General features: G+C 41.8%; 1 protein-coding gene across 5 annotated transcripts in view; it reads left to right on the top strand.

Annotated features, from left to right (window-relative positions):
• The window catches only part of LOC115130462 (cullin-2), a 42,877-nt gene extending 22,248 nt beyond the window's left edge, over positions 1-20,629 (top strand). For 2 of the 5 annotated variants that reach the window (XM_029661634.2, XM_029661633.2), the window contains exons 8-22: positions 187-297; positions 2,001-2,187; positions 9,231-9,355; positions 9,604-9,711; positions 9,982-10,041; positions 10,244-10,372; positions 10,645-10,731; positions 11,174-11,326; positions 14,762-14,839; positions 15,004-15,070; positions 15,734-15,828; positions 16,144-16,320; positions 16,409-16,510; positions 16,627-16,743; positions 19,913-20,629. In XM_029661634.2, the coding sequence (XP_029517494.1) occupies positions 187-297; positions 2,001-2,187; positions 9,231-9,355; positions 9,604-9,711; positions 9,982-10,041; positions 10,244-10,372; positions 10,645-10,731; positions 11,174-11,326; positions 14,762-14,839; positions 15,004-15,070; positions 15,734-15,828; positions 16,144-16,320; positions 16,409-16,510; positions 16,627-16,743; positions 19,913-20,044 (1,728 nt within the window). In that variant the 3' untranslated portion in view covers positions 20,045-20,629. The remainder of the gene's footprint in view (positions 1-186; positions 298-2,000; positions 2,188-9,230; positions 9,356-9,603; positions 9,712-9,981; positions 10,042-10,243; positions 10,373-10,644; positions 10,732-11,173; positions 11,327-14,761; positions 14,840-15,003; positions 15,071-15,733; positions 15,829-16,143; positions 16,321-16,408; positions 16,511-16,626; positions 16,744-19,912) is intronic. The other 3 variants (XM_029661638.2, XM_029661635.2, XM_029661637.2) reach the window with 3 other exon arrangements.
• The last annotated feature ends 1,559 nt before the right edge of the window (positions 20,630-22,188 follow it).

Genomic DNA, 22,188 nt, shown 5'->3' with positions numbered 1-22,188 from the left:
GCAACTGCCAACAGCGCAAGACAAATTGAGAAAGTAGGAGAAATGTTTGAAATGTTTGGAGATTGACCAGTAGATCATGATCGACTACTGTAGCCATGTCCATGCCTATGCATGTGTGTACAGTTTGTGCACTCTGTGTGTTCTCTAAACTCGCTATGCAGCTCACACTCTTTTATTGTGTTTCAGTTTTATCAGGAAATCTTCGAAGGGCCATTTCTGACGAAAACGGGAGAGTATTACAAACAGGAAGCTTCCAATTTACTGCAAGAGTCCAATTGCTCACAGTATATGGAAAAGGTAAGATGGCTTTAGGTAGCCCAACTCATAGAGATCCATATAGCTATATAAAATACAGGATCTCTATGGTCTAACTGCTCACAGTAGCCTTTATGGAAAAGGTAAGATGGCTGCTGGACAGGACATGTATTGCTGTTCACTCCCCTTACCTGCTGCTCTCTGTGGGCTGAGCATAATAAGCTACACCCTGGTCATTTAGAAATCAAATTACTCCCGTTTCAACCCTCCTAATGTTATTTCTTTGACTTTTTGTGCATATAATTCAAGGGCCTTAGAGCAGTCTGTTGTGACCCTAAGGAATGCATATGTTACATCAGAAAGATGCTCGAGGCAATCCGTTGAGTCTTTTAGAAAATATTGATTTAGTTCATGTGATTTGCCATGGCTGCTAATTGGTTTCGAGTATTGTTGCTGTGCATTTATCGTGTTGTTGGTGTTATACTATTGGAGGCCTCAGTGACTCTCCGAGGAGACTCGCTACCAGCTGTGGCACCGTCAGGTGTGTGTGTTTATGAAAATGTGTTATAATTCCAATGAAGGGGTTAAATCATCCATCGTAAGGCTCCTTAGTTGCGGGGCCCGAGTGGAAGCCCTCCACCCCTGCCCTTACGCCAGACAGTGTTGAGATGGTGTGGGCGGTCTTGTGGATGTGCTGACTTAAGAGTTTGTGTATTTCTGTCTGACTGACTGTAGTGCAGAAAGGTAACAGACAGTCCCCTACATTAGCTAGCTCACATCATGGCTGCCTTCAGGTGCGTCTGCGATGGTGTAACAGTATAACTTTAGACCGTCCCCTCGCCCATACCCGGGCACGAACCAGGGACCCTCTGCACACATCAACAACAGTCACCCACGAAGCATCGTTACCCATCACTCCACAAAAGCCGCGGCCCTTGCAGAGCAAGGGGAACCACTACTTCAAGGTCTCAGAGCAAGTGACGTCACTGATTGAAACGCTATTTAGCGCGCACCGCTAACTAAGCTAGCCGTTTCACATCCGTTACAATGGCACCCTATTTCCTATATTGTACACTACTTATGGGCTGTAGTCTGGTCAAAAGTCGTGCACTATATAGGGAGTAGGGTTCCATTTGGGACTCAGACTCTGTTCACAAGTTGACCTGTAAATCGTTGACAATGATAAGATTAATGTGATCGCCATTTAACAAGGATAACCACAACACTGGCTTCAAAAGGCATGGTGGGTGGCCAGTCTATAGTGTATAGGAGCATCTGTCCATCTGTTGTTGTGCTGTGTGGTGGTGACTGAAATCTCTGTATATGGAATATGCTTGCTGGCGGCATTAGCGCTGATTTTATGATGTGGTATTTTTCCCCCCACACAGTCACTTATCCCAGTATAGATCTTTCCAGGTTTGCGGTCAAATTAATTTAATTCAGAAAGTAAACCAAATTTCAATTCCACATTCTCCTCATTGAAAGGCATTGAAGGGAATTGGAATTTCAGTGTACCTCCTGAAATGACTGGAATTGAAATGGAATTGACCCCAACCCTGGTGCTTTCTGTTCACCTCCCTATCATTGCATTAAGTAGACAGTGCTGCAGGGTAGATTGTAGTGGGTTATTGGCTTTCAGCCCTATTGGGGTTGGGCCATTTAGCGACATTGAAATTAGCATAATTAACCATGTTAAACAAATCAATGAATCCAATGTGTTCTCTTTCTTCCCTGGCTCCACTTAGGTTTTAGGAAGGTTGAAAGATGAGGAGGTGCGATGTCGGAAGTACCTGCACCCCAGCTCATATGCCAAAGTCATCCATGAATGCCAGCAGAGGATGGTGGCAGACCACCTGCAGTTTCTCCACGGGGAGTGTCAGAATATCATCCGCCAGGAGAAGAGAGACGGTCAGTCTGGTTACAGGAGTGACGGTCAGTTTGTTTGTTACTAATAGATACAGGGGCTGGCTTAGAATGTCTGTTACTCTAGTTAGATGGTAATTCTGTATTTAGATGGTCAATCAGTAAGTTAGATGGTCAGGGTGCCAGGGGCTGGCTTAGAGGCAGTCTTAATTAAGCACAGGTCATCCTTACATTGGCGATCAAGCAGGCTGTATTTGAGATCCTGAGTGGAGTGGGATCCTGAGTGGCGCAGCCGTTTAAGGCACTGCATCGTGCCTGAGGCGTCACTACAGACCTGGGCTGTATCTCAACTGGCTGTGATCGGGAGTCCCATAGGGTTGCGCACAATTGGCCCAATGTCATTTTTTTAATGTAATTTTTTTTATTTTACCTTTATTTAACTAGGCAAGTCAGTTAAGAACAAATTCTTATTTTCAATGACGGCCTAGGAACAGTGGGTTAACTGCCTGTTCAGGGGCAGAACGACAGATTTGTACCTTGTTAGCTCAGGGGTTTGAACTTGCAACCTTCCGGTTACTAGTCCAACGTCATCCGGGTTAGGGGAGGGTTTGGCTGGGGTAAGCCGTCATTGTAAATAAGAATTTGTTCTTAACTGACTAGTTGCCTAGTTAAATAAAATATAACTTGAGCTGGCTGAATCCCATATGGTTCATTGACTGACTCCCATATGTTACTGGCCATTGGATATACAGTGCATTTGGAAAGTATTCAGACCCATTGACTTTTTACACATTTTGTTACGTCTTATTCTAAAATTGTTGAAATATGTGTTTTTCCTCATCAGTCTACACACAATACCCCTTAATGACAAAGCGAAAACAGGTTTTTAGACATTTTTGCAAATGTATTCAAAATAAATAATGGTATTCAGACCCTTTGATATGAGCCTCGAAATTCAGCTCAGGTGCATCATGTTTATGAGTAATCGGTGGAGAAGGGCCTTGGTCAGGGAGGTATCCAAGAACCCAAAGGTCAGTCTGACAGAGCTCCAGAGTTCCTCTGTTGAGATGGGAGAACCTTCCAGAAGAACAACCTTCTCTGCAGCACAGGCCTTTATGGTGGAGTGGCCAGGCGGAGGCCACTCCTGAGTAAAAGGCACATGACAGCTTGCTTGGAGTTTGCCAAAAGGCACCTAAAAGACTCTGACCATAAGAAACAAGATTCTCTGGTCTGATGAAATAAAGATTGAACTCTTTGGCCTGAAAGCCATGCGTCACGACTGGAGGAAACCTGGCACCATCCCTACGGTGCAGCGTGATGGTGGCAGCATCATGCTGTGGGGATGTTTTTCAGAGGCAGGGACTGGAAGTCTAGTCAGGATCGAGGGAAAGATGAATAGAGCAAAGTACAGAGAGATCAATTATGAAAATCTGCTCCAGTGCGCTCAGGACCTCAGACTGGGGCTAAGGTTCCCCTTCCAACAAGACAACCATCCTAAGCACGCAGCCAAGACAACGTAGGAGAGGCTTTGGAACAAGTCTCTGATTGTCCTTGAGTGGTCCAGCCAGAGCCCGGACTTGAACCCGATCAAATATCTCTTGAAAGACCTGAAAATAGCTGTGCAGCGACACTCCCCATCCAACCCAACAGAGGTTGACAGGATCTGCAAAGAATGGAAGAAACTCCCCAAATTCGGGTGTGCTTGTAGCGTCCTACCCAAGATTACTCGAGGCTGTGATCGCTGCCAAAGGTGCTTCAACAATTTACTGACTAAAGGGTCTGAATACTTATATGTGATATTTCATGTATTTTTTTACAATTGTTTTTATAAATGTGCAAAAAAAATCCCAAAACCTGTTTATTCTTTGTCATGATGGGGTATTGTGTGTAGATTTGAGGGGAAAAAACCCAATATAATACATTTTAGAATAAGGCTTTAAGGTAACAAAATGTGGAAAAAGTCAAGGGGTCTGAATACTTCCTGAATGCACTGTAGCTATCAGATTTTAAACTGAACAGAGAACCTCCATCTGTGACTGACTAAAGATCTCCACAGGTTTCGCGCAAGGTGCTTGAAGTACTTGAATTTGGCACTCGAGAAAATATATTGTATTCCAAAGTTAAAATGAGAGGAGAACAGAAAATAAAGTGTTAATATGAAAAATATTTGAAAAATGTATTGGTCTTGAAAATGAATTTTCAGGCAGACTACCTACATAATTCCCCCCCCCCTCACGTGTTTCGCGCTCTGGATGCCTGGAAATTAATATGTTCCGAGCTCCTTGGAAGAGAAGTAACAGAGCCATCGACCTGGTGGCTTGCTTGCCACTCAATCATGGGCATGCCAAGACCGTCCTGGACAAAAAAAATGACCTTGAAGTTATACTCCCCAAGCTTCTCGAGCTACCTCGCCAGTTGACCTTCTGGTTCCTTCATCCTTATGAGCCACTGAAGGCTGCTGTGGTCGGTGCGCACAATGAAGGGTCTTCCGAGCAGGTATTGACGGAAGTGTGTAATGAACTCCACTGCTGCTAGTAGCTCCCTCTGTGTGGTACTGCTCCACTGGATGTCATAAGGTGAATGCACCAATTTGTAAGTCGCTCTGGATAAGAGCGTCTGCTAAATGACTTAAATGTAAATGTAAATGTACAATAGTTTTGTTCTGTGGAGGACTGCCTCCAGCTCCCATACACTATTCAATTTCCCCTTGATGTTTTTCCAGACAATGCTATAGCCAGGTCATACATATGTCTGTTGGGAGAAGAAGATAGCCTACATGATCAATCATGGTCTTACACCTTACTTTTGACACCATCTCCTGGACAAGTTGCAGAAGAATAATGGTTATGTGCTGCTTTTTGACAAATAATTGCAGCTCAAGCAAATTGATGTCCACGTAAGGTTTTTAGACCCCACAACCAACAAGGTTACCACACACTACCTGGACTCATCATTCATGTGACATGGTACAGCTAAGGACTGTCTCTCTCACTACAGAGTTGACAGATAAACCTAACATGTCTCGCCTCCTACAAATGTCGATGGATGGACCAAATGTTAACCACAAGTTTTTACAGAGAATTCACTTCTGATGTCCTTGCACAAGCCACAAACCGATAGCTAATTGACATTGGAACATGTTCCTTGCACAGTATCCACAATGCGTTTCAGAATGTATTTGGCTCCATAGATAGGGACATAGAGGGCACTTTAAGTACTTTCTATAGACTGACGCACGACGTCCCTGCAAGACGAGATGATTTTGTGACAACCACATGCTCCTCAGTTTTCCCTAAAAAGTTTTGTGGACACCTATAGGTACAAAAAAAAACAGAGGTTGTAACTAAAGCCTTAGAGGGTTTGCCAAACCTAATAAAATCCTACAGAACACCGACATGCATTACATTCACAACTGTAACGGAAGCAATAGCAGGCAAACTTCACCCAGCAAAACATATTATTTTCATATTTGTAGCCAAACGCATTCAAGGGTACATACATTCCCATTCCTGGCAGCAGACTGGGCAGACCTATTGACTAATGTCATGAGCAGAGTCCTGAAAAGAGGTGACAGACACATTTACAACCCCCCTGAAACTCTCAAAATACACTGTGACAGAGGATGATGCTGTGGGTCCCTTCCAAAGATGACATTTGGTTTTCAACATGTAAGGTGCTAAAAAAAAAAGTGGCTAGCAAAGTGAGTGAGAGGAGGATTTCTGAGTTTCAGAGTGATAAAAAGAAGTACCTCCTTGAGGAAGTTGATGCTCAAAACCCCATCACTCCAGTTTTGAATTTGTTTGTCTTGACCCACAACAGATGGCAAGGAATCCTGCAGCTTGTGAGTGCAAATTAAAAAGTATTCTCAAGCTTACGTAATAAAATTGAAGCATGCCCAGTGGCAGTTGGAGTGCTTCATATCGCAGGAAGTTTTGAAACATCACTCCGTTTAGTGAGTAGGATCCGCCGAGGACTGCTCTGAGCACCTTTTTAGAGCGTCTGAAGGGTAAGGAGAACTATAGAGACCTGTGGCAAGCAACTCAAATTGTCCTTCTGCTCTCCCACTGACAGGCCTCGTTAGACAGGGCGTATTCAGTCAACTCCGCTCTCACTGTTGTAAACAAAAAGGAGCAGCCCTACACAGCACAGAGACCGGTGAATGATGCTGTAGAGAATGCAGTAGGACTGAAGAAAGTCAACATAACGCACCAAGGATATCCTCCTGCAAGTCTGCAAGGCAGAAATATCAAGACTACCTGGATGCACAGCATGACCACAGGAGGGCAGAGAAAATACAATTGGTAGACAGTGAGGACCTCAAATAAAAACAGATTCCTGGAAAAGGACATGGAACTCTTGCAGAGGCAGACCTCCTCAATGTCCAGAGAATGCAGTATCACGTTCAACAGCTTCAGAAGATCAATAGAAGATAAAAAGGCTGAGCTTGGACTGTTGTGAGCACATCACTCACACTAACTCACTCACTCACTCTCTTCAATATACACTGAACAAAAATATAAACACAATGTAAAGTGTTGGTCCCATGTTTCATGAGATGAAATAAAAGATTCAAGAACATTACCATACGTACAATTTTTTTTTTTATCTCATGTTGTGCACAAATTTGTTTACATCCCTGTGAGTGAGCATTTCTCCTTTGCTAAGATAATCCATTGACCTGACAGGTGTGGCATATCAAGAAGCTGATTAAACAGCATGATCATTACACAGGTGTACCTTGTGCTGGGGGCAATAAAAGGCTGCTAAAATGTGCAGTTTTATCACACAAGATAATGCCACAGATGTCTCAAGTTTTGAGGGAGCTTGCATTTGGCATGCTGACTGCAGGAATGCCCACCAGAGCTGTTGCCAGAGAATGTAATATTAATTTCTCTACCTTAAGCCACCTCTGTCGTTATAGAGAATTTGGCAGTACGTCTAACCGGCCTCACAACCTCAGACCACATGTATGAGGTTGTGTGGGCGAGCAGTTTTCTGATGTCAACGTTGTGAACAGAGTGTCCCGTGGTGGTGGGGTTATGGTATAGGCAGGCATAAGCTACAGACAACGAACACAATTGCATTTTATCAATGGCAATTTCAATGTACAGAGATACCTTGACGAGATCCTGAGGCCCATTGCCGTGCCATTTGTCCGCCGCCATCACCTTATGTTTCAGCATGATAATGCACGGCCCTATGTCGCAAGGATCGGTACACACTTCCCGTAAGCTGAAAATGTCCCACTTCCTCCATGGCCTGCATACTCGCCAGACATTGAGGATGTATGGGATGCTCTGGACGTGTACGACTGCGTGTTCCAGTTCCCGCCAATATCCAGCAACTTGAAGCCATTGAAGAGGAGTGGGACAACATTCCACAGGCCACAATCAACAGCCTGATCAACTCTATGCGAAGGAGATGTGCTGTACTGCATGAGGCAAATGGTGGTCACACCAGATAATGACTGATTTTCTAATCCACACCCCTAACTTTTTTTTAAAGGTATCTGTGACCAACATATGCATATCTGTATTCCCAGTCATGTGATATCCATAGATTAGAGCCTCATTCATTAATTTACTGATTTCCTTATATGAACTGAACCTCAGTAAAATCTTTGAAATTGCTGAATTTTTTTGTTGTTCAGTGTAATTCAATTAACTTTATTGACATGGAAATGTTTTAGATTGTTGTTGAAATTAAATGGAATGTTTTCAGAGAGACAAAGGTCCTGTCTACCACTCTGAATGATGTATCAGGTGAGCTGTGATGTTGATCTTTGTGGTGTACACACTATGTTACATGTGTGCTATGCCCATGGATGTGTTTTTTTATTATTGACTGGGTGGTTTGAGCCATGAATGCTGATTGGCTGAAAGCCGTTGTATATCAGACCGTATACCACGGGTATATGACAAAGCATGTATTTTTTACTGCTCTAATTACATGGGTAACCAGTTTATAATAGCAATAAGGCGCCTCGATGGTTTGTGATGTATGGCTAAGGGCCGCGATATGTCGTGCCGAACAGCCCTTAGCAGTGATATATCGGCCATATACCACACCTCCTCAAGCCTTATTGCTTAATTAGACAAAAGGTAGCTAGTTTTCTCACCTTCATCTACCATTTGCTTTCAAAGTCTTTATTTCAACCATTATCACTATTAGTTAAACACATTCCGTATTCTCATCCCTCTGATATATTGTTCAGACTGCCATCTGTTATATACCATTTCAATAATGCATCTAAATCCATCTCTCTCTCTCTCGTATTAAATTAACTTTATTGACATGGACATTTTTGAGATTGTTGTTGAAAATGGTTCAACATGAAACATTTTGGTCTGTAACCTTAAATTAAAGGTTGTTTTATTGTCATTGAGTTTGTTTTACACAATCATGTTGATCTCACTGACTGATCCATAGCTCCATTTATGAATTTGAATTCACCAGAAACAGGTTGTTGTGACTTCAAAGATTATTTTGGCTACAGTTTTTAAAATCAAGTCAAACTTTATTTGTCACATATACAACATGTGTAGGTAGACCTTACCATGAAATGCTTGCTTCCAAGCCCTTAACCAACAGTGTAGTTCAAGAAAGAGTTAAGCATATTGTGATATTAATAAAACAAAATTACTTAAAATGAACACAATTGCATAGTTACTACACTATTTAGTAGCTATTAAGTAGTAGATTCCCAAATTCCCTATAGTAATACTATCATTGAGCTGGAATTGTGTAGTAATGCGAATAGGAAATGTGTTCACCAGTAGGCACGTCCCAAAACTGCTCATCACTTCTCAAATTACAACGTCATCACTACTGACGTACCACTCAAGTATGTAGTAATTAAGTATTGAAAGACGTGTTATTGGGTATGACTGAGGTAGTGATGAATAAAACACCTATATGTTAGGAAGTATTACAAATTGATGGTCCTTGAAAATAAATATTAGTGCTTGAAAATGTACTTGAAAGTCCTCGAATTGGTCTGTCTGTACGAACCCTGTCTCTATGACTGACTCTCCCCTGGCGCCGTCTGTCTCTGCCTTCCTTCTGGTCTCGCTCTCCCCTCCCCTCTTTCTCCCTCTTGCTACCCCCTACAGACATGGCTAACATGTACACCCTGCTGAGAGCCGTGTCCAGCGGCTTACCCCACATGATCCAAGAGCTCCAGATCCATATCCACGACGAGGGCCTCCGGGCCACCAGTAACCTCTCTCAGGAAAACGTACGTCTTTGTGTATCACTATACGTTGTCATTGTACGTTATCTGATTGTCATCATTGTAAATGTACAGCAGCACCCTGCTAATCCTTTTGTCTAAATGTATTGTTTTTGGACTTCAAACACTACATTGTCGCTGTGCATTATTAGTATGTATTATCAGTAGGCCTATGCATTATCAGATTACCATTATCACAAAGATAATATTCACAACTCACTACTAATTCTCCTGTTGTGTTGTTACCTCCTCAGATGCCAACCCTGTTTGTGGAGTCCGTGTTAGAGGTTCACAGTAAATTTGTTCAGCTCATTAACACAGTCCTGAATGGGGATCAGCACTTCATGAGCGCACTTGATAAGGTATTAATGTTGTGACTCCCTGGCTGGCAGGCTTAGAGGGGAAATCAGAATGTGGACACTAGGGACAGGTCAAGCCAGTAGGTGGTGCCAGTGAGTGATGTTTGTTCACTATGGAATGTGGCTCCATATTGTTTCTCACAAGAATGTTCCTAAGGATTTTCATAAATTAAAACATAACTTTTAACTGTATTTATTAGTTGATGTCTTAAAGCTGTGGATGTACTGAATCTGATGGGAGGGGAAATTACTGGTTTGTTTGATCCTCCCCAGGCTTTGACTTCAGTGGTTAACTACAGGGAGCCCAAATCCATCTGCAAAGCACCTGAACTGGTGAGTGTGAGACTCATTCATGACACCTGAGGTTAGGAAATGTGTGAGGGTATCAGATAAGGCCATAGTGATAAACTAAGTAAAAACTCTGTACACAGCAGTTCGTCTAGATCTACTACTTTATCTGTGGGTTTTTTCAACATTTGTTTTGAGGACCATGGTTATGTCTGACCTTGTGTTGTTTTTCCCTTTACCCATGTAGCTCGCTAAGTATTGTGACAATCTGCTGAAGAAGTCTGCAAAGGGAATGACAGAGAATGAGGTGGAGGACAAGCTGACTAGCTTCATCACCGTGTTCAAGTACATAGACGACAAGGACGTTTTTCAAAAGGTAGCCGATTGACCGGCATTAGCGTTATTACTCTCATTATCTCAAATGACCAGCGATATTGACAGCTAGTATGGCTGCTTTTTTATTCCTTCCAGACTGAATTTGGAATTCGCTAAAGAGCATTATCTAAAAAAAAATTAGAAGTTTTTGGAGACTGAGATGTTGAATTGATGTCTTATGTTTTCTTCTTAACCATGTTGATGACTCTCTCTTGCCCCCCCTCTCTCTTTCACTCTCTCTCCCACTCTGTCGCTTCTTTCTCTTTTGTACAGTTTTATGCAAGAATGTTAGCAAAGAGGTTAATACATGGGCTGTCCTTGTCCATGGACTCAGAGGAAGCCATGATCAACAAACTAAAGGTGAAGTAAGACTCCTTTCAACTTTAGCAGGTGCAATTTCAAGGTCTCTTATGCCTAAAGTAAGCATTTTCTAAACCAGAATGGCCCATATGGCAGGAGCATATCTCTTGTTTCTGTAGCATGAGGCAGCGTGATGTGCAGGTACACCCTCTGGATAAGACGCTATCAATGCCATTTATTAATGCCATAATTGAGCATCACTCTAAACTGTCAGTCTTTCCTTTTAATCTAGTATTCCACATAACTTTCAAACGAAGCCCTACAGCATGTGCTTCTAAATGTCTTCTAGCTGTGTGACTCCACTGTACTCTAATGCGTCTGTCATGTGTGATATTTGGCCGTAATGATGGACTTGTTTATTATAGTGTTTGTACTTGTGCATGTCTTTCATTCATTCATACATACATACATACACACACACACATTCTCTCCCCCACTACAGCAAGCATGCGGCTACGAGTTCACGAGCAAGCTCCACAGAATGTACACAGACATGAGCGTCAGCGCAGACCTGAATAACAAATTCAACAACTTCATCAAGACCCAGGAATCACCGGTTGACCTGGGAATCAGCTTCCAGATCTATGTATTACAGGTGAGAGGAGTTTAGAAGTCTCACATCAATTCATATATTTATTGTCTTCAAATGTGTATAGTGCAGTTAGGGTAAGAAACAACATTAAAACAATAACAACCATACAACATGACATAGACATATACATTTTTTGTCCATTAAAATAACATCAAATTGATCAGAAATACAGTGTAGACAATGTTAAAGTTTTAAATGACTATTGTAGCTGGAAACGGCTGATTTTTAATGGAATATCTACATAGGCGTACAGAGGCCCATTATCAGCAACCATCACTCCTGTGTTCCAATGACACGTTGTGTTAGCTAATCCAAGTTTATTATTTTAAAAGGATAATTGATCATTAGAAAACCCAAATGCAACTGTAGTGCTGATTAAAGAAGTAATAAAACTGTCCTTCTTTAGACTAGTTGAGTATCTGGAACATCAGCATCTGTGGGTTCGATTACAGGCTCAAAATGGCCAGAAACAAAGACCTTTCTTCTGATACTCGTCAGTCTATTCTTGTTCTGAGAAATGAAGGCTATTCCATGTGAGAAATTGCCAAGAAACTGAAGATCTCGTACAACCCTGTGTACTACTCCCTTCACCAAACAACTGTCTCTAATCAGAATAGAAAGAGGAGTGGGAGACCCTGGTGCACAACTGAGCAAGAGGACAAGTAACATTAGGGTGTCTAGTTTGAGAAACAGACGCCTCAAAACTCAGAAGTCCTCAACTGGCAACTTCATTAAATATTACCCGTCTCGACGTCAACAGTGAAGAGGCGACTCTGGGATGCTGGCCTTCTAGGCAGAGTTCCTCTGTCCAGTGTCTGTGTTCCCCATCTTAATCTTTTATTTTTATTGGCCAGTCTGAGATATGGCTTTTTCTTTGCAACTGCCTAGAAGGCCAGCATCCTGGAGTCACCTCTTCACTGTTGACATTGAGACTGGTTTTTAGTGGGTACTATTTAATGAAGCTGCCAGTTGAGGACTTGTGAGGCAGTTTTCAGCTGTGCTAACATAATAGCAAAAGGGTTTTCAAATGTTCAATTAGCTTTTTAAAATAATAAACTTGGATTAGCTAGCACAGCGTGCTATTGGAACACAGGAGTGATGGTTGCTGATAACGGACCTCTGTAGATATTCCATTAAATATCAGCCGTTTCCAACTACAATAGTCATTTACAACATTAACAATGTCTACACTGTATTTCTGATCAATTTGATGTTATTTTAATGGACAACAAATGTACTTTTCTTTCAGAAACAAGGACATTTCTAAGTGACCCCAAACTTTTGAATGGTAGTGTATATGATGGACAGCAAAGATATCAGTTAGTCATAAAATAGGAGCAATCATGTGCAAATATGCAGTCGTCACCCATATTAATATTGATAGCAGGTTGATAGCTCAGCCATATTAATAGATAGACATTACTTTATGTGCAGGTTATGCAGGTTGATAGCTCACCCATGTTAATAGATATGGTTGGCCTCCAATTGCTCTTAAATACAAGTAAAACTAAATGCATGCTCTTCAACCGATCACTACCTGCACCTACCCGCCTGTCCAACATCACTACTCTGGACGGCTCTGACTTAGAATACGTGGACAACTACAAATACTTAGGTGTCTGGTTAGACTGTAAACTCTCCTTCCAGACCCATATCAAACATCTCCAATCCAAAGTTAAATCTAGAATTGGCTTCCTATTTCGCAACAAAGCATCCTTCACTCATGCTGCCAAACATACCCTTGTAAAATTGACCATCCTACCAATCCTCGACTTTGGCGATGTCATTTACAAAATAGCCTCCAATACCCTACTCAACAAATTGGATGCAGTCTATCACAGTGCAATCCGTTTTGTCACCAAAGCCCCATATACTACCCACCATTGCGACCTGTACGCTCTCGTTGGCTGGCCCTCGCTTCATACTCGTCGCCAAACCCACTGGCTCCATGTCATCTACAAGACCCTGCTAGGTAAAGTCCCCCTTATCTCAGCTCGCTGGTCACCATAGCATCTCCCACCTGTAGCACACGCTCCAGCAGGTATATCTCTCTAGTCACCCCCAAAACCAATTCTTTCTTTGGCCGCTCTCCTTCCAGTTCTCTGCTGCCAATGACTGGAACGAACTACAAAAATCTCTTAAATTGGAAACACTTATCTCCCTCACTAGCTTTAAGCACCAACTGTCAGAGCATCTTACAGATTACTGCACCTGTACATAGCCCACCTATAATTTAGCCCAAACAACTACCTCTTTCCCAACTGTATTTAATTTATTTATTTATTTTGCTCCTTTGCACCCCATTATTTTTATTTCTACTTTGCACATTCTTCCATTGCAAAACTACCATTCCAGTGTTTTACTTGCTATATTGTATTTACTTTGCCACCATGGCCTTTTTTGCCTTTACCTCCATTCTCACCTAATTTGCTCACATTGTATATAGACTTGTTTTTTTTTTTACTGTATTATTGACTGTATGTTTGTTTTACTCCATGTGTAACTCTGTGTCGTTGTATGTGTCGAACTGCTTTGCTTTATCTTGGCCAGGTCGCAATTGTAAATGAGAACTTGTTCTCAACTTGCTTACCTGGTTAAATAAAGGTGAAATAAAAAAAATAAAAAAATATACCTTACTTTATGTGCAGGTTATGCAGGTTGATAGCTCAGCCATGTTAATAGATAGACATTACTTTATGTGCAGGTTGATAGCTCAGCCATATTAATAGATAGACATTACTTTATGTGCAGGTTATGCAGGTTGATAGCTCAGCCATATTAATAGATAGACATTACTTTATGTGCAGGTTAAGCAGGTTGATAGCTCAGCCATATTAATAGATAGACATTACTTTATGTGCAAGTTAAGCAGGTTGATAGCTCAGCCATATTAATAGATAGACATTACTTTATGTGCAGGTTGATAGCTCACCCATATTAATAGATAGACATTACTTTATGTGCAGGTTATGCAGGTTGATAGCTCAGCCATATTAATAGATAGACATTACTTTATGTGCAGGTTAAGCAGGTTGATAGCTCAGCCATATTAATAGATAGACATTACTTTATGTGCAGGTTAAGCAGGTTGATAGCTCAGCCATATTAATAGATAGACATTACTTTATGCGCAGGTTAAGCAGGTTGATAGCTCAGCCATGTTAATAGATAGACATTACTTTATGTGCAGGTTAAGCAGGTTGATAGCTCAGCCATATTAATAGATAGACATTACTTTATGTGCAGGTTAAGCAGGTTGATAGCTCAGCCATATTAATAGATAGACATTACTTTATGTGCAGGAAATCGGGTAATTGGGTAATTCTGTGTGGTTTTGTAGATAGTTTGAAGGTTAGGCACCTTCAGGCAGGTTTGCTGTGATTACCTCAATGACAATGGTGGTGGAGATGTCTCACCGTGTGTGTTGTCTCGTTGCAGGCAGGAGCCTGGCCCCTCACACACATCTCTTCCTCCACCTTTGCCATCCCACAGGAGCTGGAGAAGAGTGTACAGATGGTGAGTAGTGGTTCAGGAGACTTAGATGTGGTTGTTTGGAGAGAGCATGCCCATAGAAATAAATCCTTATTTCTGTGATTGCCCCAAGATTACACATAGCTATTCAGCAAAACTGCATATCTTAATCTTATGTAATTCTAACATGATTATGTTTTTCTCTACAGTTTGAGTTGTTCTATAATCAGCACTTCAGTGGGAGGAAGTTGACTTGGCTGCACTATCTCTGCACAGGTATGTATGCGTGCTCGCACACACACACACGGCAGGTGATCGTAGTATAGAAAACCCAGTGCAAATTATGTGGAATTTTTTGTCAGCAGCAGTACTTTATTTTTCACTGAAACTGCTACTATATGAAGGCCCACTTGCTACTAGCTGAAATCACATCCATAACTCGACAGAAGTAACGGGATGATTATTAAATCGTCTAAAATGGATTATGTCTGTATGCTCTGAAGTGTTTTATCCCAAATCATAGTGACACTATTACATGTTAGTGGAGAGGCTCTGATTCTAACTAACACTGAGCTGCACCTGGCACTACTACTGCACAATCCATGAAATCCCACAGCTTGGGGTAGCTCCCTCAAACTCCCTGTGATAACTCCCCCAAAGTTTACAACAGCATACATACTTCAGGTGCAATCCTGACACTGACACTGCAGTTAACACATTGGAACTAAATCCCTGTGTGCGTTTACAAGAATACCCAGTGAACACATTAGGATTGGGGATTACTTTAGTCTGATTTCTTCATGGTTTTGCTTACACTTGAGAGCAGTTTTTTTTATATACAAATACAATCCTGTTATCAATAGGTGGTGTGGCGAATAAGATGGTGGTACAGCATTGGTGTTGTGGTGATGATGATGATTGGCTCCCTTCTCTCTTTAGGTGAGGTGAAGATGAACTATCTCTCCAAGCCCTATGTTGCCATGGTGACCACCTACCAGATGGCGGTGCTGCTGGCCTTCAACAACAGTGAGACGGTGTGTTACGAAACCAACATGTTTAGTGGAAATGGACTGTCTTAACTGTTCCTTAAGCACTAACTACCCCAATATCCTAACAGGTGGAAAAGGACTGTGTTAACTGTGCCCTAAGCACATCTATTAAGCACTGCACTAGCTCAATAACCGTGCCCTAGGCACTGAACTTGTCAATAACTGTGCCCTAAGCACTGAACTAGCTCAATAACTGTGCCCTAAGCACTGAACTAGTTCAATAACTGTGCCCTAAGCACTGAACTAGTTCAATAACTGTGCCCTTAAGCACTGAACAAGGTCTGTATCATATCCAAACAGGTGGGTTACAAGGAACTCCAAGACTCCACCCAGATGAACGAGAAGGAGCTTCAGAAGACCATCAAGTCTCTGCTGGATGTCAAGATGCTTAACCACGACTCTCAAAAGGTCAGGGGTCAGATATCAGCAGCCACAGAATCACCCGGAGACCCAGAGTCAGCAGTGTCTTCTTTAGTGGTTAGATGGATTTAAAAGTAGCTCATCTTGGCATTTTTATTATTTCTCATGCTGGATACTATGTATGTAACTATTTTCTTGTCTTCAGGAGGAAATCGACACTGAGTCCACATTTTCACTAAATATGAGTTTCACCAGTAAAAGAACAAAGTTCAAGATCACAACGTCAATGCAGAAAGACACACCACAGGTACATTACCCTACTACACTGAGAGCTCAGACTGTATCCATCCAACAATGCAAACACCTATTCTCTGAAAGTGTCTGCCTCTGTTTAAACGTGTGTGTGTTTCTTCGACCTTGCAGGAGATGGAGCAGACGAGGAGTGCAGTGGACGAGGACCGCAAAATGTATTTACAAGCTGCTATAGTGAGAATCATGAAGGCACGCAAAGTGCTCAGACACAACGCCCTCATACAGGAGGTGAGTTCAACTCCTGTCATATTCCACAAACCCATGTAGAAATAGCAAACTATTTCACCCCAGGTCTGTACTATACATATACATGGTGCTGAGAGGGAGAGATATCAAGGCTACAGGTTGAAGCAATGTGTGTGAATGGTACAGGCAAGTTAATGTTCAGATACAATACCTGCTAGTCCTGAGAGACCGGTTGAAACAAGGGAATGGAGAGATCCAAGGGTTTTCCTGAGGACAGAGCTATCACCTGACCAGTCGGACTACATCCTCCCTGGTTCAGGTCTCTAGTCTAACCCCTGGCTCTCTTCCTCCTGTGTTGATGTTCTGGTGTGTTGTGTCAGGGAGGTAAATTCCTTCCTTGATGGGGAGATCTCTGAGGCCAGGACAGAACAGAGTGATGTCAGGAATGAGTGTCTCCCCTCTGGAATGATCTTCGAACATGCCTGGGGACTAGGAGAAGGCTGCAACACCTTTCTTTCTGCTGTCATCATCTATCTCACTCACTCACATATATCCTGTCTCCCCAACAACACAACACACCTCCAACCACTATTTCATTTTCCCACTCTGTACTTTAATGGTTCAATATTTGTTATTTCTGTCAATGCAGAAAATTAGAACTGGATTAGTGGCGAACCCTCCCACCACATATACTCCCCTACATATACTCCAACATTTTGGATTTGAGATCAAATGTTTCATATGAGGTGACAGTACAGAATGTCACCTTGTATTTAAGGGTATTTCCGTTCATATCTGTTTTATCGTTTAGAAATTAAAGCACTATATATCTAGTCCCCCCATTTTGAAGGTGTCATAAGTATTTGGATAAATTCACTTATGTGTATTAAAGTAGTCAAAAGTGTAGTGTTTGGTCCCATATTCCTAGCACACAATAGCTACATCAAGCTTGTGACTGTACAAACTTGTTGGATGTATTTGCAGTTTGTTTTGTTTTGGTTGTGTTTCGGATTATGTTGTGCCCAATAGAAATGAGGAGAGCTTCCTGTCTAACAGAACACAGAGGGTGTTCTTTAATGGAAGCCTCTCCAACATAATCCAGGTAGAATCAGGCATTCCACAGGGCAGCTGTCAAGGCTCCTTTACTTTTTGCAATCTTTACTAATGACATGCTTTGAGTAAAGCCAGTGTGTCTATGTATGTGGATGACTCAACACTATACACGTCAGCTACTACAGCAAGTGAAATCATTGCAACAGTTAACAAAGAGCTGCAGTTTCAGAATGGGTGACAAGAAATAGGTTAGTCCTAAATATTTCAAAAACTAAAAGCATTGTATTTTTTGACAAATCATTCACTAAACCCTAAACCTTAACAAAATATTCTAATGAATAATGTGGAAATTGAGCAAGTTGTGGTGACTAAACTGCTTGGAGTAACCCTGAATTGTAAATTGTCATGGTCAAAACATGTTGACCCAACAGTAGCTAAGATGGGGAGATAATAAAGCACAGCTCTGCTGCCTTAACAACACTATCAACAAGGCAGGTCCTACATGCCCTAGTTTTTTCCACACATAGACTACTGTCCAGTTATGTGGTCAGGTGCCACAAAGAGGGACTTACGAAAATTGCAATTGGCTCAGAACAGGGCAGCACGGCTGACCCTTAAATGTACACAGAGAGCTAACATGAATATGTCAATCTCTCATGGCTCAAAGTAGAGGAGAGATTGACTTCATCATTACTTGTTTTTGTAATAAAGTGTTGACATGCTGAATGCACCGCGCTGTCTGTTTAAACTACTAGCACACAGCTCAGACACCCATGCATATCTCACAAGACATGCCACCAGAGGTCACTTCACAATCCCCAAGTCCAGAACAGACTATGGGAGGCACACAGTACTGCATAGAGCCATGGATACATGGAACTCTATTCCACCTCAGGTGCAAGCAGTATAATCAGATTTTTTTTTTAAATAGATAAATATTCACCTCATGGAACAGGGGGGACGGTGAAAAGACACACACACAGGCACATGCACGTGCACATGGATTTTGTATTGTAGATACACTGTATATACAAAAGTATGTGGACACCCCTTCAAGTTAGTGGATTCCGCTATTTCAGCCACACCTGTTGCTGATAGGAGTATAGAATCGAGCACACAGACATGCAATCACCATAGACAAACATTGTCAGTAGAATGGCCTTACAGAAGAGTTCAGTGACTTTCAAAGTGACACCGTCATAGGATGCCACCTTTCCAACAAGTCAGTTAAACAAATTTCTGCCCTGCTAGAGCTGCCCTGGTCAACTGTAAGTGCTGTTATTGTGAAGTGGAAACGTCTAGGAGCAACAACAGCTCACTCGCTACGTGGTAGGCCACACAAGCTCACAAAACTGGACCGGCGAGTCCTGAAGCCCGTAAAAACCGTCTGTCCTCGGTTGCAACACTCACTACCGCGTTTCAAACTGCCTCTGGAAGCAACGTCAACTGTTTGTCGGGAGCTTCATGAAATAGGTTTCCATGGCTTAGCAGCCTCACACAAGCCTAAGATCTCTTGTGGCTGAATGGAAGAAAGTTCCCGCAGCAATGTTTCAACATCTAGTGGAAAGCCTTCCTAGAAGAGTGGATGCTGTTATAGCAGCAAAGGGGAGACCAACTCCATATTAATGCCAATTATTTTGCAATGAGACGTTCGATGAGCAGGTGTCCACATACCTTTGGTCATGTAGTGTATGTGGTAGTAGATTAGTGGCCTGAGGGCACACAATGTGTTGTGAAAAGCGTTATGAAATGTCATGTAATAACACTTTTTTTTCTTTCTCTATTGTATGTACTTTCCTCAATGTAGCTGAACCCCAGGAAGAGTAGCTCCTGCTTTGATATCAGCTAATGGGGATCCTTAATAAATATAAAGTCACTTTTTGTAAATATAAATAGAAAATGTTTCTGGACACTTATACAGTAATGTGGATGCTACCATGATTACAGATAATCAGGAATTGTGAGAAAGTTACAGTGGCACAAAGATCATACCCCCAAGACATGCTAACTTCTCACCATTACCAATAACGGGAGGTTAGCATTTTTGAGGGGGTATGATATTTATACCTCTTAATCATCATTATTCACGATTCTACCAACAACAGAGTAACACGGGCAGTTAATTTCTCTCTTTCTGTCTGTCCATTTCTTCACTCAGGTCATCAACCAGTCCAAAGCCAGATTTAACCCCAGTATCAGCATGATCAAGAAGTGCATTGAGGTGCTCATTGACAAGCAGTACATTGAGCGGAGCCAGAGCTCTGCAGACGAGTACAGCTATGTGGCATAATGGAGGAATAATGGCGTATAAGGCCCCCTACCCCAACCAACCGCAGGTTAAGCAAAGAACGACAGAGACCATTCTTCTTCATATATTTTTGGGCTGTTGCTGTCTCACGTGCTCCCGTAGGGAGGGAGGGATGAAGCAGGACTATGTGCCTCCATCTTGGAAACAAACATAACAAGTCACCCCAGACAGCCACCGAACACGACACCTTCTGATCCCCCCCCCTTCTGATTTTATGCTGTTTACATCACCAGTGCCACGCACCGTTGCGTCAATGAAAATGCCTTTTGCTATCCGTGTGCAAAGCTGATAATACATTTTTTGTTGACCTAACCGAAAACAAAGAAGAATGGAAAAAGAGCGAGTGAGCTGTGACATTGACGGAAATGTTGGAAACTAGATGTGGAAAACCATGCTTTCTTTTCTCACATTTACAGTTTTCTTTTTTTATGTATCGAAGTTAGAAAACAATATTGTAATAAAACCGGTATACTGATAATTGTATCTTCTTTCAAATGTAAAGAACAAACAGATTGAGGTGACAAACATGGTCCTGCTGCTTGTCAAATAAATAAATAAATAAAAACACTGAGGGATTTTGGGAAATATTTTAAAGGATTGTGGATGTGTTAGTGTAGCCTCTGCTTCCAGGCCTCGCTCATGTTGCTCGCTAGTGTCAGTGTGATGAGAAACTTAGGGGATGAATGTAATGTCTATTTTCATTACAAAAGCCTACCTCTAGGTGGGGTGCAAGAGGACCCATTGTTATGAATAATTATGGAGTTACATGTTGTTATGTAACTTACAATGCTGCATTCTTGTATTCCAATGATGTTGACTGCCTGTTTGTTCATGCATGAGACAAGGCCAGGGTCCACTGGTTACAACACCTTATACCAACCAGGAGCTGTACAAAACTCTGCCCAGGATCAGTGAGAAGATCAACGGGCGTAATGTGTCAAGCATATTGTAGAAGGAATGCTAGGATCAGGTAACTCCTGTCCATTAAATCCTACTCATTATGATCTAAAAGACTAAACTGATCCTAGTTGAGCACTCCTACTTTGAGATGCTTGATACACATAGGGCCAGGAGGCTGAGATTTGCTGGTCACTGTTTCAACCGTCCTGAGCAAGGCACAAGCAGTCATACTTTGGGTACCTTCTAATGGGCTCCAGAGTGGTGCAGCTGTCTAAGGTACTGCATGTCAGTGCAAGAGGCATCACTATATTCCCTGGTTCGAATCCAGGCCCTATCATGTCCGGCTTTGATTAGGAGTCCCATAGGGCGGCACACAATTGGCCCAGCGTCGTCCTGGTTTGGCCATGGTAGGCCAAATAAGAATTTGTTCTTAACTGACTTGCCTAGTTAAATAAAATAAAAACTTATGAGACAAGACCTGGGAGACCACATGAAACATGTGTGGATAACATCTGCCTATACACTGGTCTGAGAACAACAGAGAGCTATTGCATGACATCCTATAAGCAAGTAAGCACACAAATGAAATTACAGTGTGTATTAGAGTAGTAACTACATCAAGCTTGTGAACATTTGTTGGATGCATTTGCTGTTTGTTTTGATTGCGTTTCAGATAATTGTGTGCCGAATATATATCAATGGTAAATAATGTACAGTATATTGTCATTTTGCCATACCTCTCTGTTGTTCATCCAAAGTGAAGGAGTACAGAGCCAAAACAACAACAGTTTCACTGTCCCAATACTTTTGGAGCTCAATGAATACTGCATACTGCAGGAAAGGTGAAATATTTACAGGAGCTTAAACAATTTGGGTAACACTTTATTTGACACCTAGCGTCATAACATGTTATGACACGGTCATATGTCATAATAGCTGACAACCTGTCATAAAATGGTTATAACACTGTCATGACACATACAGTTGAAGTCAGAAGTTTACACACACCTTAGCCAAATACATTTAAACTTAGTTTTCACAATTCCTGACATTTGATCCTTGTGAAAATTCCCAGTTTTAGGTCAGTTAGGATCACCACTTTATTTTAAGAATTTGAAATGTCAGAATAATAGTAGAGAGAATGATTTATTTCAGATTTTATTTCTTTCATCCCATTCCCAGTGGGTCAGAAGTTTACATACACTCCATTAGTATTTGGTAGCATT

Source organism: Oncorhynchus nerka, linkage group LG6, assembly GCF_034236695.1.
Source record: "Oncorhynchus nerka isolate Pitt River linkage group LG6, Oner_Uvic_2.0, whole genome shotgun sequence".
Taxonomy (NCBI): Eukaryota; Metazoa; Chordata; class Actinopteri; order Salmoniformes; family Salmonidae; genus Oncorhynchus; species Oncorhynchus nerka.
The sequence above is the reverse complement of the archived record's forward strand: the minus strand, read 5'-3'. Positions and strand labels throughout refer to the sequence as shown.